Raw genomic sequence first — 18,374 nt, 5'->3', positions numbered from 1 at the left:
CTCCTGGAGATTTGGGGATGGAGCTTGGGGAGGGCAGGGACCTCAGTGGGGGACAACGCCACAGAGCCTGCCCTCTAAAGCATCTATTTCCTTCAGGGAATTCTGTAATTCCAAGGGATCCCCAGGTCCTACCTGGAGGCTGGCATCCTTTATCTTTTCAGTAGCTATCCCACAGCTCTGGAACAGCCTCCCAGAAGAGGTCAGGGGGCTCTGAGCCACCTGGATTTCCAGTGAGTATGTAAGATGGAGTTATTTTGGATAGCTTTAGGAACAAAACGGGAATAACTTGAAGGGGGGGGGGGGAGATATTTTTAGATTTGTTTTTAATGTTTTGTAACTGCTGATAAAGCAGAAAACAAATTCAGAGAGTACCCATGTTTGGTCTGCAGCTAGATTTGAGCCCAGTAGCAACAATATTTTCAGGGTATGAGCCTTTAAGAGGCAAGTCTGCTCCCATGGAACCTCACAAATGGAGCTCTGACGTGCGAAAGCTTACATCCCAAAAATCTTGTTGATCTCCACGGTGCTACTGAACTGGAATCTAGCTATTAAAACAATTACTTATTTATTTTAATATTGTTTGTTGCCCCACTTGGGTGCTGAGATCCTCCAGCGAAGGTGGGCATTTAAAACACTTTAAGTAACTAAAATATATACATTTAAAGACTTCCCTAAAAACAGTAATTGGACACCATTTTTAATTAACATTGAAGTATTTATGTCCCAACCACTCAAGTTTTGCAGCAAAGATGATGATGATCTGCAACATAAGTAACAGAAGAAGAAAAATTGGGGGGTTTTATACCCCGCTTTTCTCTACCTTAAGAAGTGTCAAAGCGGCTTACAATCTCCTTTCCTCTCCCCACAACAGACACCTTGTGAGGTAGGTGGGGCTGAGAGAGTTTGATATGATCTGATTTATGAGATTTATATACCGCCCTCCCCGCCAAAGCAGGCTCAGGGCACCTCACAACAATGAAGGCAATAAATTACAGTAGAACATCAATTCAACAATTAAAACAGTATAAAACAATAAAAACAATTTGGTACTAGTATCAGATTACGGCAATTTTCGATGGCATTCCATGCTCCCAGGTATCCTTTTGTATTACTATATCAGCAGTTTAATTAAAGGCGAGCCGGAATAGTGTTGTCTTGCAGGGCCTTGTGGAACTCGGTGAGGTCCCGCAAGGCTCTAACCTCCTCTGGCAGTTGGTTCCACCAGTAGGGGGCAGTGATTGAAAAGGCTCTGTCTCTGGTGGTTTTCAATCTTGCCTCCCTCGGCCCGGGGGTCGATAGAAGATTTTGTGTTCCACATTGAAGTACCCTCTGGGGAACATGTGGGGAGAAAAAGGTCCCTAAGTTTCTGAGAGACCCGAGAATGGACCAAGGTTACCCAGCTGGCTTCATGTGGAAAAGTGGGGAATCAAACCCTGTTCTCTGGATTACAGCCACTCTCCCCCCCCCCCCCGCCTTTTTATTCTATACTTCCTGCTCATAGACAAACAGGTCACAAACAGGCAAATTCAGTAATTCAAAGATACAGAATAATACAATCCAGTAATATAAAAGATAACCAAATAACCAGAGATACCAAATACAAAATATAAAACACGTCATTGAGAAAAAGGAAGGAAAAGTCCCCTGTGCAAGCACCAGTCGTTTTTGACTCTGGGGTGACGTTGCTTTCACAACGTTTTCACGGCAGACTTTTTACGGGGTGGTTTGCCATTACCTTCCCCAGTCATCTACGCTTTCCCCCAGCAAGCTGGGGACTCATTTTACCGACCTCGGAAGGCTGAGTCAACCTCAAGCCGGCTACCTGAAAACCCAGCTTCCGCCGGGGATTGAACTCAGGTCGTGAGCAGAGCTTAGGACTGCAGTACTGCAGCTTTAACACTCTGTGCCACGGGGCTCTTCCAGTAATATGAAAGATAACCAAATAACCAGAGATACCAAATACAAAGTATAAAACATGTCATTAAGAAAAAAGGGTCATTAAAAACCACAGTTAAATTTTTTTTGCCACAACAAGAGTTACACTTAGATCAGTATCAGCCAAACGTTTGCAATTACTTGTTGTTCCGGGATATAGCCCCAATTCTGAATATGTATTCTGTGGTCCACAGCTGCTCTTAATCGCTACACCCCGCTGGCTCTAGATGAAGTGAATTATCATTCACTCATTCCCCTCTGTTTCGTCCAGGGGCCCGAGTGTTCCGAGAGAGTGTGCGCTAATGAGGCAACTCCCGATAAACAGAGACCTGTAGTTGCACAGTTTTCAACAGGCCTAATTCCAGCTTCCATACGGAACAGCAGCGGTAAAATAAAACTAGATATTCATGTAAGGCTCCCATCATAACCTCAGCAATAAACTGAACCTGCACATGTGTTCATTGGTTAGCGGGAAGGGAAAAAGCAGGGAGAACTTTATTAAGATACATTAAGGGGCAACTCCTGCTGAGCTTCTGTGAACTCCCGTGCATGACTGCGGTCCCTAGTTGAAAAGCATGGTTTACATTTGACAACATCATACTGATTTAAGCTTCAGAATCTCTCTCCCCATTCCCCCACGTATCCAGGATGTATTTATTCAGGGAAAGGAAATATCCATCAGATTCTACACTCCCTTGACATATTGACCACACAGGAGTATTTTTCTAGCGTACAGTACTATGTCACTATAATCAATCTCTTCTCGGGGTTTTAGCGGTGAAGAGGGGATCTGTTAGACATAAATCAAAGCAAGCCATAAAATGCCTTTATGAAGCATTGCTGTGGACGTGGTATGGGGTGCACGGTCGTGCCTAACCACGGGAGAGCCAGGCACGATGAAATTGTGCTCACCCACGAAGCACACCATCTCACCAACCAAATATCCACTGAGGGCAATGCTTTGCAAACTATTTGAACTCAGCCCCCCCCCCCCAATAATCCAGTGATGGCCACACTAGTAACCTTTCACACATGCCCCAACATGTGGGGGAGGCAGCACAAACAAGTTTAAGAAACACCGCCTCAAAGGGATGCTGAAAGAATAACCAAAACAAGAACTGCAAAAGGGCCTAGTGCGGAGGTGGCCAAACTTGCTTAATGTAAGAGCCACACATATGACCATATGAAGCTGCCTTATACCGAATCAGACCCTTGGTCCATCAAAGTCAGTATTGTCTTCTCAGACTGGCAGCGGCTCTCCAGGGTCTCAAGCTGAGGTTTTTCACATCTATTTGCCTGGACCCTTTTTTGGAGTTGCCGGGGATTGAACCTGGGACCTTCTGCTTCCCAAGCAGATGCTCTACCACTGAGCCACCGTCCCTCCCCATCAGAAGTCCACAGAATAAACATCAGAAGTTTGAGAGCTGCAAGACATGAACACGAGATGAAGGAAGGGAGGGAGGGAGAGAGGGAAATAGATGGGGAGAGAGCTGGAAAGAAAGCAACTTTCATTTTAAGTGCCTTTTCCAAGTTGCCAGCAGGCTTGGCTTGGGGAAGTGATTTAAAGAGAGAAACGCCTTCTCCAAGCTGGCCAACTGGGCGGCGCGGGCTTTGAGAGCCGCGCAATACAAGTGAAAGAGACGCATGTGGCCCCTGAGTCACAGTTTGGCCACCCCGGGTCTAGTGAAGTCACTTTTAAAATCGGTACCAAATCTGACGGAGGCTTTCAGATTCACCAAGGTTCTACACTGGGTACAGTTGAGTGTGAACGTAGGTGTATAAAAGCATGCATATTTGTTAGAACATTTATATCCCGCTTTTCCTTGTGGTTCAACGCAGCTCATCATAATTGAAACACTTGGGAGTGAAAGCTAAAATAAAACAGCAAATCCCAAATTTCTCCCCCCACCACCAAACCCCCCCCCCGAAAGCAGGCCTTGCAGCTTCTCATGAAGATTTCTGGGGGGGGGGGGGGGCGGAGCGGGGTGCATAAGCAATAACTAGCACCAGCATTCATTTCTACTGCCTCGGTAATTCATTCTTGAATTATTTTAAACTGCTTAATGCTTCTACTGTAAATGTTTTTATTCAGGGGGTTGTTTTGTAGAAAAATAGGTGGTGGAGCTCATTAACATAACTCATTAGCATGTGTCGCCCCCTCCCCCCAGCCAAAAGCAAGCCAATGCAAGAAAGGAAAGCCCCAAGCGAGCAAGGCCTGCTTGGGCTGGCTAGAGATCCAGCAAGCCATCCGCCACCCAAAATTACATCAGAAGTGGAGAAAGGGTGGCGTGGGCTTCCCCAGGGGTTAATGAGGGCTGCTGGGGGTGTGGCAAAGCTCCCAGTGGCTGGCTGGCTGGCTGCCCGCTCTCCTCATCCAGGGATTGTTATGCAGCTGCACCTACTATTCAATGGACAAGGTAGGTTGGGAGGAGGAGGGGGAACCCTCAGAAAGGTTCAGGAGCTCTGCTCCCGTGAGCTCCCGCTGAATCTGAGGCCTGTTTTTATTGTAAGTTATGTGTTGCAAGCCACCCTGAGCCTGCTTCGGCAGGGAGGGCGGGATATAAGTCCAATAAAATATAATAACAAATAAAACAACTTGAATGAGCTGAGTATTTTCTCATTCACTGCCCATCAGCGAGATGCTTCCGTACCACGGGGGAAAGCAAAGACAGCTAAACTTCAGCATTTACTTTGCTGAGCACGAAAAGGCGGGAGTGTGATAAGAGCCAAACAATGAAAACAATCTACGTCGGAAGTGACACTGTATTCAGACGTACCATCGGCCGTGCATGAGATACTTATGCACAATGCTGTCCCGTAGAATTTCCTTGTGGAAAAGCTGGCAGGAGAGGAAAACCACCAGGGTCGTCACAGCTTCAAGAGAAATGCTGTAGGTTATGTCTCTGCAAAGAGGGTGGAAACCAGAAGAGTTAATGAGCACCAACCTAGGGAATCAGTCAGTGAATTTTTCTATTATATGCAAATGAATGAAAATGAACGTGTTTGCACTGTGGCTACAGCAAGAAAACCCTGGAGAATAAGAAAAAACCCAGGTCTCTGTCAAAAGTAAGTGACACTCTCCCGGGATGCATTTTCAAACAGGCAATTTGCCGGAATAAGCTTAATCGGTATTCTTCTGTTTCTATGCCCACTTTTGCTTCGCCTTGCATTCTAAAAACCACCTCCCTTCTTTTATGTTATCACTGCAAGTGGAAAGCTCCTTTACAAGGTAATTTCGTCTTTGTTCAATCAGTTCCTTAGAAGTACAAGGTCTGATTATCGCTACGGCTAATTATAAACTTCCTGCATTCAGCTAAACACTTTATAAAGACAGGAACGACATAGTACTTGTAAAGTGGGACTCCTGCCAAAAACTGTCAATTTCCTCCTCTCTAACATACAGGAATGTTTCCCCCAGTTTTGTGATGACATAACATTGGCTGGGACTGGTCGGAGCGATGCTTAGACTGATAACCTCTTACTTTCGCCTTCCTGTTTTCTGTTACCTTCTCCTAGTTGCCGCTTAGAGAAGACCTGCCTTTTCCAACACAGACCAAGTTCATGGCCTACTCTAGTCAATTTGGGCTCAAAAAATAAAACGTTCGCGCTCTGATCTGTTTGCTGGCTTGGGAGACCTACACATGCTCCTGATTAATGGTAGAACTACAACCCTGAAATATGCACAGATAGGGTTGCCAAACTGGAGGTCTCCTGCAATTACAACGGATCTCCAGGCGACAGAGATCAGTTCCCCTGGAGAAAATGGCTGCTTTGGAAGGCGGGCTCCATGGCATTAGAGTCCACTGAAGTCTCTCCCCTCCCCTCACCCCACCCTCATTAGGCTCGACCCCCAAAATCTCCAAGCATTTCCCAACCCGGAGCTGGCAAGCCTACACACAGATCTAGCCAGGGCCGGCGCATGGGAGTAGGCAGGGTTGGTGGCTGCCTAGAGCGCCGCCCCGCCAATTGCCCCCTTACTCCCCCTTGCCCCTGCAGAGCCCTCCTCCGAGCCTGCCTCGAAGACAGGACTGGAGGAGTGCTCCGCAGAACAGTACGCTCTTCGGAGGAGTCCTTGCAATGGGAAGGCGCCGCTCAGCTGCTTTCAACTCGAAAGCGGCCGGTCACCGCTAAAACAGTGCGCTCTTTGCAGGCTTCCAAGGAAGTCTGAAGAGCGTACTGTCTGTAGGGGAAAGTGGCAGCATGGCAGCACTCTGGTGTGCCGCCTGACACTCCCCCGCCTGCCCTGCGTGACATCATGGTGCTACGCGCAGGTTGATTTCAACCTTGGAGCTTCGAGGAGTGCGGTGCAGGGGTCTGCCTGGTGCAGTAGACCCTCTAGTCCTGGCCCTGGATCTCGCTCACACTTGAAAACGTCCTTCATTCCCAGAACCCACTGCAAAAGTGACCGCAAACCTTTTTTTAAAATTTATTTTTGTATGTTTGTGTGCGTGCATGTTTGCACCTGGAAGTCATGTCAACCTCTGGTGACTGACCCCTACACTGGGGGCCTGGAAGAGATTCAGAGAAGTGGCTGAATAGAGCCTGCCCCTGCCCTCCTGACTGGGTATTTCAAGGAAGTCTCCCATTCAAATACTAACCACAGTCGACCCTGCTTAGCTTCCAAGATCTGCCTTGCCTGGGCTATTCAGGTCAGGGCACTCCAGACACTATCGTGATGAAAACAAAAGGCTGGGAATTCCATCCCACTGGAGCCCAGACTGCCCGCCCCCCCATGACAGCAATCTGCAGAGACTGTACCATTTCATTCCACTGACTGTTCATGGGTGACAGGCAGTGGTCCCTCTAAGCTGAGTTAGTGTGAGCTGTGAGCTAGCTCACAGATTCTTAGCCTCCAGCTCACACATTTTTGTCTTCGCTCAGGAAGGATGACCCCAGACCATACTAATTCATAATTAATTATTATATTAATTTTTATATGTGTTTAATTATTTCAACTCTCTTTGTATTTTGGTTATAAGCAACACCTAGGGAGAAAAGGGCAGGATCTATATTTCGTAAGTAAACAACATAACAAACAAAAATGAAGGAAGGCTCTCCAAATGGCTACTGAACAACAGTGGTGGAAGAAAGTGCTGGTGGTGGTGGTGGTGGAAGAAAGTGCTGCTGGTGGTGGTGGAAGAAAGTGCTGGTGATGGTGGTGGAAGAAAGTGCTGCTGGTGGTGGAAGAGAGTGATGCTGGTGGTGGAAGAAAGTGCTGGTGGTGGTGGTGGAAGAAAGTGCTGGTGGTGGTGGTGGTGGAAGAAAGTGCTGGTGGTTGTGGAAGAAAGTGCTGGTGGTGGTGGAAGAGAGTGATGCTGGTGGTGGAAGAAAGTGCTGCTGGTGGTGGAAGAAAATGCTGCTGGTGGTGGAAGAGAGTGATGCTGGTGGTGGTGGTGGTGGAAGAAAGTGCTGCTGGTGGTGGAAGAGAGTGCTGCTGCTGGTGGTGGAAGAAAGTGCTGCTGGTGGTGGAAGAGAGTGATGCTGGTGGTGGTGGAAGAAGGTGCTGCTGGTGGTGGAAGAAAGTGCTGCTGCTGGTGGTGGAAGAAAGTGCTGCTGCTGGTGGTGGAAGAAAGTGCTGCTGGTGGTGGTGGTGGAAGAAAGTGCTGCTGGTGGTGGTGGTGGAAGAAAGTGATGCTGGTGGTGGTGGTGGAAGAAAGTGATGCTGGTGGTGGTGGTGGTGGTGGAAGAAAGTGCTGCTGGTGGTGGAAGAAAGTGCTGCTGCTGGTGGTGGAAGAAAGTGCTGCTGGTGGTGGTGGAAGAAAGTGCTGCTGGTGGTGGTGGTGGAAGAAAGTGCTGCTGGTGGTGGTGGAAGAAAGTGCCTTCAAGTCACAGTTGACTTATGGAAATTCCAGACAGAGTTTTCAAGGCAAGAGGAGTTCAGAGGTGGTTTGCCATTGCCTACCTCCTATGTCTGGGGAGGGACGGTGGCTCAGTGGTAGAGCATCTGCTTGGGAAGCAGAAGGTCCCAGGTTCAATCCCCGGCATCTCCAAAAAAGGGTTCAGGCAAATAGGTGTGAAAAACCTCAGCTTGAGACTCTGGAGAGCCGCTGCCAGTCTGAGAAGACAATACTGACTTTGATGGACCAAGTGTCTGATTCAGTATAAGGCAGCGTCATATGTCATATGTCATATGACTCTCATTCGTAAGACTCTGGTATTCCTTGGAGGTTTCCCATCCAAATATTGGCTATGGCCGACTCTGCTTAGCTTTCAAGAACTGACAAGACCAGGATAGCATAGGCTATCCACGTCAGAGTGCAGCAGACCATCTTCCAAAAACATCTAGCAACTTACAGGCTTTGCTCTGTAGCTCCTGTGCTACTGAGAGCCGGTTTGGTGTAGTGGTTAAGTGTGCAGACTCTTATCTGGGAGAAGCGGGTTTGATTCCCCACTCCTCCACTTGCAGCTGCTGGAATGGCCTTGGGTCAGCCATAGCTTCAACAGAGGTTGTCCTTGAAAGGGCAGTTGCTGTGAGAGCCCTCTCAGCCCCACCCACCTCACAGGGCGTCTGTTGTGGGGGGAGAAGATATGAGATTGCAAGTCGATTTGAGTCTCTGATTCAGAGAGAAGGGCGGGGTATAAATCTGCAATCTTCTTCTTTTTTATTAAGGTTTGTAGAATCTTTCGGGATCAAGTGCCGTGTTCTACTGGAGAAAGTTTTCCTTCCAGACGTTTCGTTCTCAGCTGCGGAGAACATCCTCAGTGGCGTTGCAGCTGGAGCAGGAGCTCAGACCTTCTTGGCTGCTGTGCATTGAGTGGGGCCAGGGCTGCTGGAGAGCTGCTATTTGTAGGCTGGAGGGAGTGTGATGAAAGGGCAGGAAGGAAAACTTTCTCCAGTAGAACACGGCACTTGATCCCGAAAGATTCTACAAACCTTAATGATGTTACCAGCCGTGAAAACCTGAAATCTTCTTCTTTTTCTTCATCATTCATATTACAAAGCCTTTTGAGCTGTTAGTTATTGTAGATTTTCCAGGCTGTGTGGCCGTGGTCTTGGCACTGTGACGTTTCGCCAGCAACTGTGACTGGCATCCTTAGAGATGTAACCCAGAAAACTGGAGTTCTTTCTGTGTCAAACTGAGAAGAAGTTGGTAGGCAGGTAATTTATATCTCGCAGGCAGGTGGGGTAGGGCTGAGTCATCATCTTACCTGAGGGAGTTCTTTTGTATATGGATTGGCTACTGAAATTCTAATCTTATCTGTGGTGCTGTTGTAAGCTATAGGGTATTTTGTTTTTTTCATGATCGGAAGCTATGCCCTATTCAGTTTTAAACTTTCTTCCTCCCTGTTGAAATTGTGTTTATGTTTCTGGATTTCAATGGCTTCTCTGTGTAATCTAACATGGTAATTGGATGTGTTGTCCAGCATTACAGTGTCTTGGAATAAGATACTGTGTCCTGTTTGAGTTAGGCTAAGTTCAGCCTTTTGAGTCGGTTACTAAGCAGAGTCTAACATTAACATGGTCTTTGGAGTGGGGAACTGGTACTCTAAGCTGTTTGTCATTTACCTACAATTTCAGCTTTTTATTGTTAAAGGTCTATGCCAGCAGGGGTGTTGAACTAATTCGTTATGAGGGCCAAATCTGACAAATGAGACCTTGTCGGGCTGGGCCATGTGACAATATTAGGTAGCAGAGATACAAACGTTATAAAGCACACAAACACAAATAAAGTTGGGTTTTTAAAAAAATTAAAACATGCTTAAAACATTAGCACTCATTGGTCTTAAAGGTGCTTTCTTTGTATCTCTCCCACACAGGATCCAAGGAACTGGGCAAAGGAAGCTCTGGCTCCTTCCTTCCTTCCCCAGGGGAACCTGGAGGGGGAGGAGGCTCAGTAGCTCTGCTGTCCGACTGAGAGAGTCTGTGGCAATGCAAGCCTTTCCCCCTTCCTCCCCAAGGGAGGAGCCTCAGCCAATGGAGAAAATAAGAGGCTTTGCTCTGTAGCTCTTGTGCTACTGAGCAAACCTTGCAAAGCAAGCTGTAATGCCAAAGGAAGCAAGAGAAAGCAAGAGAAAGTACTGTTGGAACTCTCTGTCTGGGGCAAGTGATGCTCTGTATTCTTGGTGCTTGGGAGGGGCAACAGTGTGAGGACTTCTAGTGTTCTGGCCCCATTGATGGACCTCCTGATGGCACCTGGGCTTTTTTGGCCACTGTGTGTACAGAGTGTTGGACTGGATGGGCCATTGGCCTGATCCAATATGGCTTCTCTTATGTTCTCATGGCCCCTGTTTGACACAGAGTGTTGGACTGGATGGGCCATTGGCCTGATCCAATATGGCTTCTCTTATGTTCTTAAAAGAACATGCAGTCGAGATGCAACAGACCCATGGCGATCCCATCCACGGGGCGTTCCAGGCAAGTACAGCGGTTTGCCATTGCCTGCCTCCATGTAGCACTCTGTCCTCCTTGGTGGTCTCCCACCTAAGTACCAACCATGGCAAGCCCCGCTTTGCTCTTGAGTTCCCACAAGCATGGACTAAGTTGGGCTATTACCTACAGAGCTCCTTAAGCTATTACCTACAGAGCTGGCTGGGGTAACACTGAAAAAGACTATAAAATTTTATGTTACTTTCTACTCATTTTTTTTTTTTTTGAGGAGGGGGGAAGATCTGAATCCTGAAGGTGGAAAAAATTATATTCAGTAATATAAAGAGCATGCTGTCACCAAGAATCATTCCAATTCTTCACATAACTCTAAAAAGTTCAGTTGGCACACAGAGGCAGCCTGCAGAACAGGCATCCACAGCTAATGACTTTCAGCTCAGCTTTTGCGTCTTTCGGGTGAGCTAATGCCAGAAGTGTTCTGGAAAGCATAACCTATAGATAGGCCCAGATCAGCGACCTGTTAGAACAAACAAGATTTTCAGAGAATGAGCTTTCGAGAGCCAAAGGTTCCCTTAGTCAGATATGAAGCCGTTATTATACCTGACAAAAGAAGCTTTTGTGCAAGCTGATACCACTAAATCTTGCTGGTGTCTTCAGGTGCTCTCCCCACCCCACCCCCACCCCAACCAATCAAGTTGCAACTGATTTTTCTGACCCTTGGTGGGGTTTCCAAGACAAGAGATGTTTAGAGGAGGTTTGCCATTGCCTGCATCCAGGGCTTTTCTATGAGCAGGAATGCACAGGAACGCAGTTCTGGCTGGCTTGGTGTCAAGGGATGTGGCCAAGTATGCAAATGAGTTCCTGCTGGGCTTTTTCAAGAATGATGATGATATTGGATTTATATCCTGCCCTCCACCCCAAACCTCAGAGTCTCAGAGCGGCTCACAATCTCCTTTCTCCTCCTCCCCCACAACAGACACCCTGTGAGGTGGGTGGAGCTGAGAGGGCTCTCACTGCAGCTGCCCTTTCAAGGACAACCTCTGCCAGAGCTATGGCTGGCCCAAGGCCATTCCAGCAGCTGCAAGTGGAGGAAGGGGAATCAAACCCGGTTCTCCCAGATAAGAGAGCTATGGCTGACCCAAGGCCATTCCAGCAGCTGTAAGCGAAGGAGTGGGGACTCAAACCCGGTTCTCCCAGATAAGAGTCTGCAGACTTAACCACTACACCAAACTGGCTCTCATAAACCGCTACAAAGCCCTGCCTGCATCTGTGTAGCGACCCTGGACTTCTTTCATGGTCTCCTATCCAAATATTAACTAGGCAACCTTGAAGGTTTTTTAAGGCAAGAGACGGTTAGAGGTGGTATGCCATTGCTTGCCTCTGCATAGTGACTCTCAGCTTCCTTGTGGTCTCCCATCCAAGCACTAACCAGTCATCCTTGAAGGTTTTTTTAAGGCAAGAGACGCTCAGAGGTGGTATGCCATTGCTTGCCTCTGCGTAGTGACTCTCAGCTTCCTTGTGGTCTCCCATCGAAGCACTAACCAGGCAACCCTGAAGATTTTTTAAGGCAAGAGACGTTCAGAGGTGGCATAGCATTGCCTACCTCTGAACAGTGACCCTCTACTTCTTGGTGGTCTCCAAATCCAAGCACTAACCAGGCAACCTTGAGGATTTTTAAAGGCAAGAGACGTTCAGAGGTGTTATGCCATTGCCTGCCTCTGCATAGTGACTCTCAGCTTCCTTGTGGTCTCCCATCCAAGCACTAACCGGTCATCCTTGAAGGTTTTTTTAAGGCAAGATACGCTCAGAGGTGTTATGCCGTTGAGTGCTTCTGCACAGTGACCTTCAAGTACTAGCCAGGGCTGACCCTGCTTAGCTTCTTAGATCTGGTGAGATTGAGCTGCCCGTGGCTAGCCAGGTCAGTGCCTCTTAAGATGCTACTGCAGACCAGCAGGGATACCCTTTGAAAGATGCAGGGCTCATTTCGTAGGAAAAAAAAGGTGCTGGAGCTCATTAGCGCAATTCATTTGCATAACTCAATTTGCATATGCCGCACACCCCTGACATCCCTGGAAGGTGTACTGAATTACATCAGCTCAGCATCTACCTAAAATACTTCTAGAATTATAATTGTCATAATAAAACCTTACTCCCATCATACTTTTTCAGTTACTTTCTCTTATGTGGCCACAGTGGCATGATGAAGAGTTCCATCTGTCTGCTTTATAGTTTTGGTTATTTTCCCATTTTTTGTCGGGGGGAAATATTAGAAAGCTTGTCAGATCTTAAGAGTTCAGCAAAATTCTCACAGGGGGTTTGAACAACGGAGCCCAGAAGCAAGTATTTTTTTTGGGGGGGGGGGGAGGAGGGGATAAAAAAGAAAGAGCACTATAAAATTTAGAGGTTCCAGAGCTCTGCCCCTGTGAACTCCTACCCCAAACGAGGCCTGGAAAGATGATTTTTTTTTTTTTTTGCCACTTCTGATTTTTCAACTTCAGCCCAGAAAACTCATTTCACTGGAAGCGTTAAAAGGTCAGTAATTTAGAAAGGCTGCCAGAACCAGCTGATACGCAAGTTCCAAATTGTACAGGAACGGAGAGCCTGATTGCCGTACTTCCTGAGGGTCGACCAGAAAGGTGAAAGAAAAGTCGCCAGACGGGATTGGTCAGTGCTGAAAAGCAAGCTGGTATCTGGTGATCCCTCACAGGACGCAAAAGGCAAAGAGCTGAAGGCAACCGCGATTTCTCTCCCTTCCCTCCCCCCGCCGCCCCCCCCCCCGGCTTGGCACAAATCCCAAAATCAACACCCACTAATGGCAAACATGCATGCAAAGAATACAGTAGTTATGGCTGTCGAGAAATATTTGGGAGGCTTCCTAATTACCGTTGAAAAAGAAAATGTAATTGAAAGCAAAAGTCCAAGAATGACCTCTGCTGGCACGGGTTTCGTAAGGGAAATATTAAGGGAAAGAAAATATTAGCAGTTAATTCTCCCACCTCCACAAAAAGGAAGGGAGGATTGTTCAGAGGCTACAAGGGAGAACTAAGATACCTTGTTTATGAATCATTCTGAGGCTCAGGGCAAATCTCAGACTTGTAGTGTTTGCAGTCCCCATCCCGGCATACATTTATCCTATAAAAATCATTTATGAGTGAACAAAGTGAATCAGGATTTCACAAGGGAGCCTGAGAGTTTTCCTCGAGTGTATATGGAACCGCGCACTGCCATGTTTCACCCCTACCGTGGCCGTTCCGCAAACGAAACCCCCACAATGCACTCTTCCGAATCTTTTATCCAAAGGGTTTATTGCCAGGGGTGTCAAACGTGCAACCCAGGGACTGAATCAGGCCCCTGGAGGGCTCCTATAAGGCCCCTGAGCCACTAGCTCTTGTCTGCTTTCTTCTCCCTCTCTCTTGCTTCCTTCTGCATCGCTGCTTGCTTTGAAAGGCTTGCTCAATCGCTCAGTAGAGCTACAGAACAAACCCTCCATTTTCCATTGATTGTCATCCCCCTCCTGGTCCCCTGGGGAGGGAGGGAAAGAGCCAGTTTCCTTTGCCCAGTTCCCCAGATCCCATGGGAGAAATGCAAAGAAAGCACCTTTAAGACCAACGAGTGCTAATGTTTTAAGCACGTTTTTTTTTAAAAAAATCTTTAATCGTGTTTGTGCCCTTTGTAAAGTTTATATCTCTGCTACCTAATCTTGAATAGGTACGCATATGGCCCAGTTCAGCCCAGCCTGACAAAGTCTCATTTATGTCAGATTCGGTCCTCATAACAAATGAGTCTGACACCCCTAGTTTATGCCAACAAGCTGCAGTTACAGTGAATGTATACGTAAGAGCAGGGGTCTCCAAGGTGGTGCCCATGGGAACTATGACACCCATGAACTACCTATTCTGGTGCTCACCAAATGTTTTCAGAAAGCAAGTGAGCCCAGGTGGGGCACTTGCCCTGCACTGACTAGCCACTGGAGATCTGATTGGCTGAATACAGGGGCTTTTCTGAGCAGGAACACACAGGAACGCAGTTCTGGCTGGCTTCGGGATGTGGCTCAATATGTAAATGAGTTCCTACTGGGCTTTTTCTACAAAAAATGCGGCCCTGTGTGAAACAATGGTGATATCAAAGAGTGCGACCTAATATGCAAATGAGTCCATGCTGGGCTTTTTCTACCAACAACAAAAAAAAGATCTGGCTGAATACATTAAAATAATACTGTTTCAGTCGCAGCCGCTACCAGTTTTATTCTTTGTCATGCCTCTTTCCCAGTGCTTAAAAAAAAATTATCCCTCTTCTACTCTACACTTTCTTAATATGTGATTTTACCTCCTGTGGCAGCTATTTTATAGCTGCCCACCATCCTGTGTCAGAATGCCAAAGGTACCCAATGGCAGGGGTGGAATTCTAGCAGGAGCTCCTTTGCATATTAGGCCACACACCCCTGATATAGCCAATCCTCCAAGAACTTACAGGAAAGAGCCCTGTAACTCTTGGAGGACTGGCTACATCAGGGGTGTGTGGCCTAATATGCAAAAGAGCTCCTGCTAGAATTCCATCTTTGACTCATGGGCTCATAAAGTTGAGGATTGCCACCTTAGAGACGTTTGATTTCAAATTTCCATGCATGTATCACGCAGCCTATCAAAAATTTGGTTGGCTGGTTTTGTTTTGTTAGTCTACCAATGCTTTATTAAATTGAAGAAAATTTCTGACTCGGTATGCAGCAGTGATGGCAAAGGTGGCAGATTATTAGGAAAAGGGCTGAAAACAGAACGACCAATACTTGTATAGAGCTAAGCAGTGTTCCCTCTAAGCTGAGTTAGCGTGAGCTAGCTCAGAGATTTTTAGCCTCCAGCTCACACACTTTTGCCTTAGCTCAGGAAGGATGACCACAGAGCACACTCATTTACGCAGCAGCTCACAAAGCAGAATTTTTGCTCACAGGACTCCGCAGCTTAGAGGGAACATTGTAGCTAAGGTGTGGCTACATTTCGAATACTATTTACAGTACGGGTTGCTGTATCCCAAAAAAGGTTATTGCACTACTGGGAAAAGTGCAGAAGAGGTCAATCAAGATGGTCAAGGGGTTGGTGCACTTTTTCCACAAGGAAAGGCTGGAGAGTCTGGGACATCTTCCCAGGGGGGGAAAAACGTGACTAAGACGAAGGAGAGACATGATAGAGAAGTTTATAAAGCTATTCATGGGGTGGTAAAAGTGGACAGAGAAGTTCCCTCTCCCATAATACTAGAACCCAGGGGTATCTGATAAAGTTGACAGGCAATGGATTGAGGATCGACGAAGGGAAACACTTCTTTACTCAACAAGTAATTATATGGCAGAATTCACTGGCAACAGATGTAATGATGTCCTTGAGCACAGATGGCTTTGGGAAGGGATTAGGCAGATTTTGGAGAAGTTGTCCATCAGTAACTACTGGCCATGGTGACTGAAGGCCACCTCCATAAACAGAAGCGGAAAATCTTTGAAACTCAGGATTAGGAAACGACTTCAGGGGACAGCTTTGGGTTTCATGCCATTTGTTGACCCTCTAGGAAAACTGTCTTGGCTGCTGTGTAAAACATGAGAAGAGCCCTGCTGGATCAGACCGGTGGTCCATCTTGTCCAGCATCCCGTCTCACACAGTGGATGCCAGTTCCTCTGGAGAGCCAACCACAGAACATAGAGGCCAAGGCCTTCATAAGAACATAAGAAAAGCCCTGCTGGATCAGACCAGTGGTCCATCTAGTCCAGCATCCTATCTCACACAGTGGCCAACCAGTTCCTTTGGAGAGCCAACAACAGGGCAGAGAGGCCAAGGCCTTCATAAGAACATAAGAAAAGCCCTGCTGGATCAGACCAGTGGTCCATCTAGTCTCACAGAGGGGCCAACCAGTTCCTCTGGAGGGCCAACAACAGGGCAGAGAGGCTGAGACCTTTCTCTGAGGTTGCCTCCTGCCACAATGATTCAGATGCTGACTGCCTCTGAATATGAACCAATAGCCACTGCATAGACCTCTCCTCCATGAATCTATCTAATCCCCTTTGAAAGCTGTCTGTTCCTATGGCCATCGATACATCCTCGGTCATCAAATTCTACATTACCTTTTATCCACCCTGAACCTGCTGCCCATCGGCTTCACTGGATGTCCTCAAATTCCAGTACTGTGTTTCCCCGAAAATAAGACACTGTCTTATTTTTTCTCAAGAAGACACACTAGGGCTTATTTTCAGGAGATGTCTTATTTTTATTAAGTATAATACAACAATCTACACTTCCATGCCCTGTACAGCCCCTAGCACTAGATGAATCTGGAATGGGCAGCAGTGACCTTGGTTGGTGCAATATAGTGAAATCCTAACTAACCAATAAGGACTTTAAAGGAGAAACTGCATATTTCTTAGAGCCCCCAATATTTGAAGCTCTCACACTCGCTCCAGAATTATTTCCATGCCTCAAACCGACCCTTCTAGCCATGCCCTCATCCTCAAAGCCATGCCCCTTTCCAATCTCCACCCGCCCTTCTTATATTCCCACCTCTCTCCCTTGACCCAATGACTACAGTACCTGCATTCCCAGGCTCTGGCAAATCCGAGGGCAGCACACAGCAGCAGGCGCCGTTGGAGTGTCGTTTCTCTCTGTTACTCGCGCGCCCCTCCTCCCCACCAACCATTTCCATCAAGCTTCGTCTCGAAGCACGAGACTTCTCGCCGTCAGTGAGTCCATTTTCGTTGGTGCGGGAAGCGCTAATCTTATATTTGCATGGACCCCCTTATTGATCCAAGAAGTGGGGTCCACATTGCACGCACCGTGGCCCCTTTAAGAGGGATGATTTCTCGCCCCCTGAGCTCCCACCCTTAGCCTTCACTGAGAGTGGCGGAATATGGTGTTTCCCCGAAAATAAGACCTACCCAAAAAATAAGCCCATCACTAGGTCTTATTATCGGGGTAGGTCTTATATTAACAAATGCATAGAAATCCTGCTAGGGCTTATTTTTTGGGTAGGTCTTATTTTCAGGGAAACACGGTATTTTGGGAGAGGGAGAAAAAGTTCTCTTGGTCATCTCTCTCCACCGCGTGCATATTTTTATGACCCTCTAGCACAGGGGTGTCAAACATCTGGCCTGGAGGCCGAATCAGGCCCTCAGAGGGTTTCTATCAGATCCCCGAGCAACTGGCTGTCATCTGCTTCCTTCTCCCTCTCTCTTGTTTCTTTCTGCATCACAGTTTGCTTTGCCAGGCTTGCTCAATCACACAGGAGCTACAGAGTAAAGCCTTTGTTTTCTTCATTGGTTGAGGTTCCTCGTTTGGGGAGGAAGGAGGGGGAGGCAGAGCTTGCTTTGCCAGGTTCTTTCAATTGCACATTGGAACTAATGAGCGAAACCTCTCTTCCTTCTATTGTCTGAGGCTGCTCCCCCTCCTGGTCCCCTGGGGAAGGAAGGAAAGAGCCAGAGCTTCCTTTGCCTAGTTCCTTGGATCCCATGGGAGAAACACAAAGAAAACACCTTTAAGACCAACAAGTGCTAACGTTTTAAGCATGTTTTAAGTTTTTTTAAAAAAATCTTTAATTGTCTGTGTCCTTTATAAAGTCTCTATCTCTGCTGCCTAATCTTAAATGGGAGCACACACAGCCCGGCCCAGCCCAACATGGCCCAGCCCTCTAAGGTCTCATTTATGTCAGATCCGGCCCTCATAACAAATGAGTTTGACACCCCTGCTCTGGCATGCCCCCCCCCCGTTAGTTGTCCCTTTTCTAAACTGAAAAGTCCAAGTCTCCTCAGACTTTCGAAACCCCTTAATCATCTTGGATGCCCTCTTCTGTACTTTTCCCAGTTCTGCAATGTCCTTTTTGAGAAATGGTGACCAGAACTGTACACGGCAATCCAAATAAGGCTGCACCACAGATCTATACAAAGGCATTATGATATCAGCCGTTTTATGTCCGATCGCTTTCCTAAGAATCCCAAACAGCGTTTATCTTTTTCATTGCTGCAGCACACAGCGGTGACATTTTTACTGAGCTATCCGCTGCGCCACCAAGATTTTCAACATGCTAGAGATTCGGGAACTATTCTCTAACGCTGCAGCTCAATCCTTGTAATGTGATGAAAAAG

At 47.1% G+C, this 18,374-nt stretch overlaps 2 protein-coding genes across 2 annotated transcripts in view; both read right to left on the bottom strand.

Annotated features, from left to right (window-relative positions):
- The window catches only part of RPL17 (ribosomal protein L17), a 456,550-nt gene that overhangs the window by 220,624 nt on the left and 217,552 nt on the right, over positions 1-18,374 (bottom strand). The gene's annotated exons all lie outside the window — the stretch shown is intronic.
- Positions 1-18,374, bottom strand: part of DYM (dymeclin) — a 421,761-nt gene that overhangs the window by 235,698 nt on the left and 167,689 nt on the right. The window contains exon 7 of the mRNA XM_060236187.1: positions 4,713-4,838. Within this exon, the coding sequence (XP_060092170.1) occupies positions 4,713-4,838 (126 nt within the window). The remainder of the gene's footprint in view (positions 1-4,712; positions 4,839-18,374) is intronic.

This window comes from Heteronotia binoei, chromosome 4 (genome assembly GCF_032191835.1).
Source record: "Heteronotia binoei isolate CCM8104 ecotype False Entrance Well chromosome 4, APGP_CSIRO_Hbin_v1, whole genome shotgun sequence".
Classification (NCBI taxonomy): domain Eukaryota; kingdom Metazoa; phylum Chordata; class Lepidosauria; order Squamata; family Gekkonidae; genus Heteronotia; species Heteronotia binoei.
This window is presented reverse-complemented; position numbering and strand designations above follow the sequence as displayed.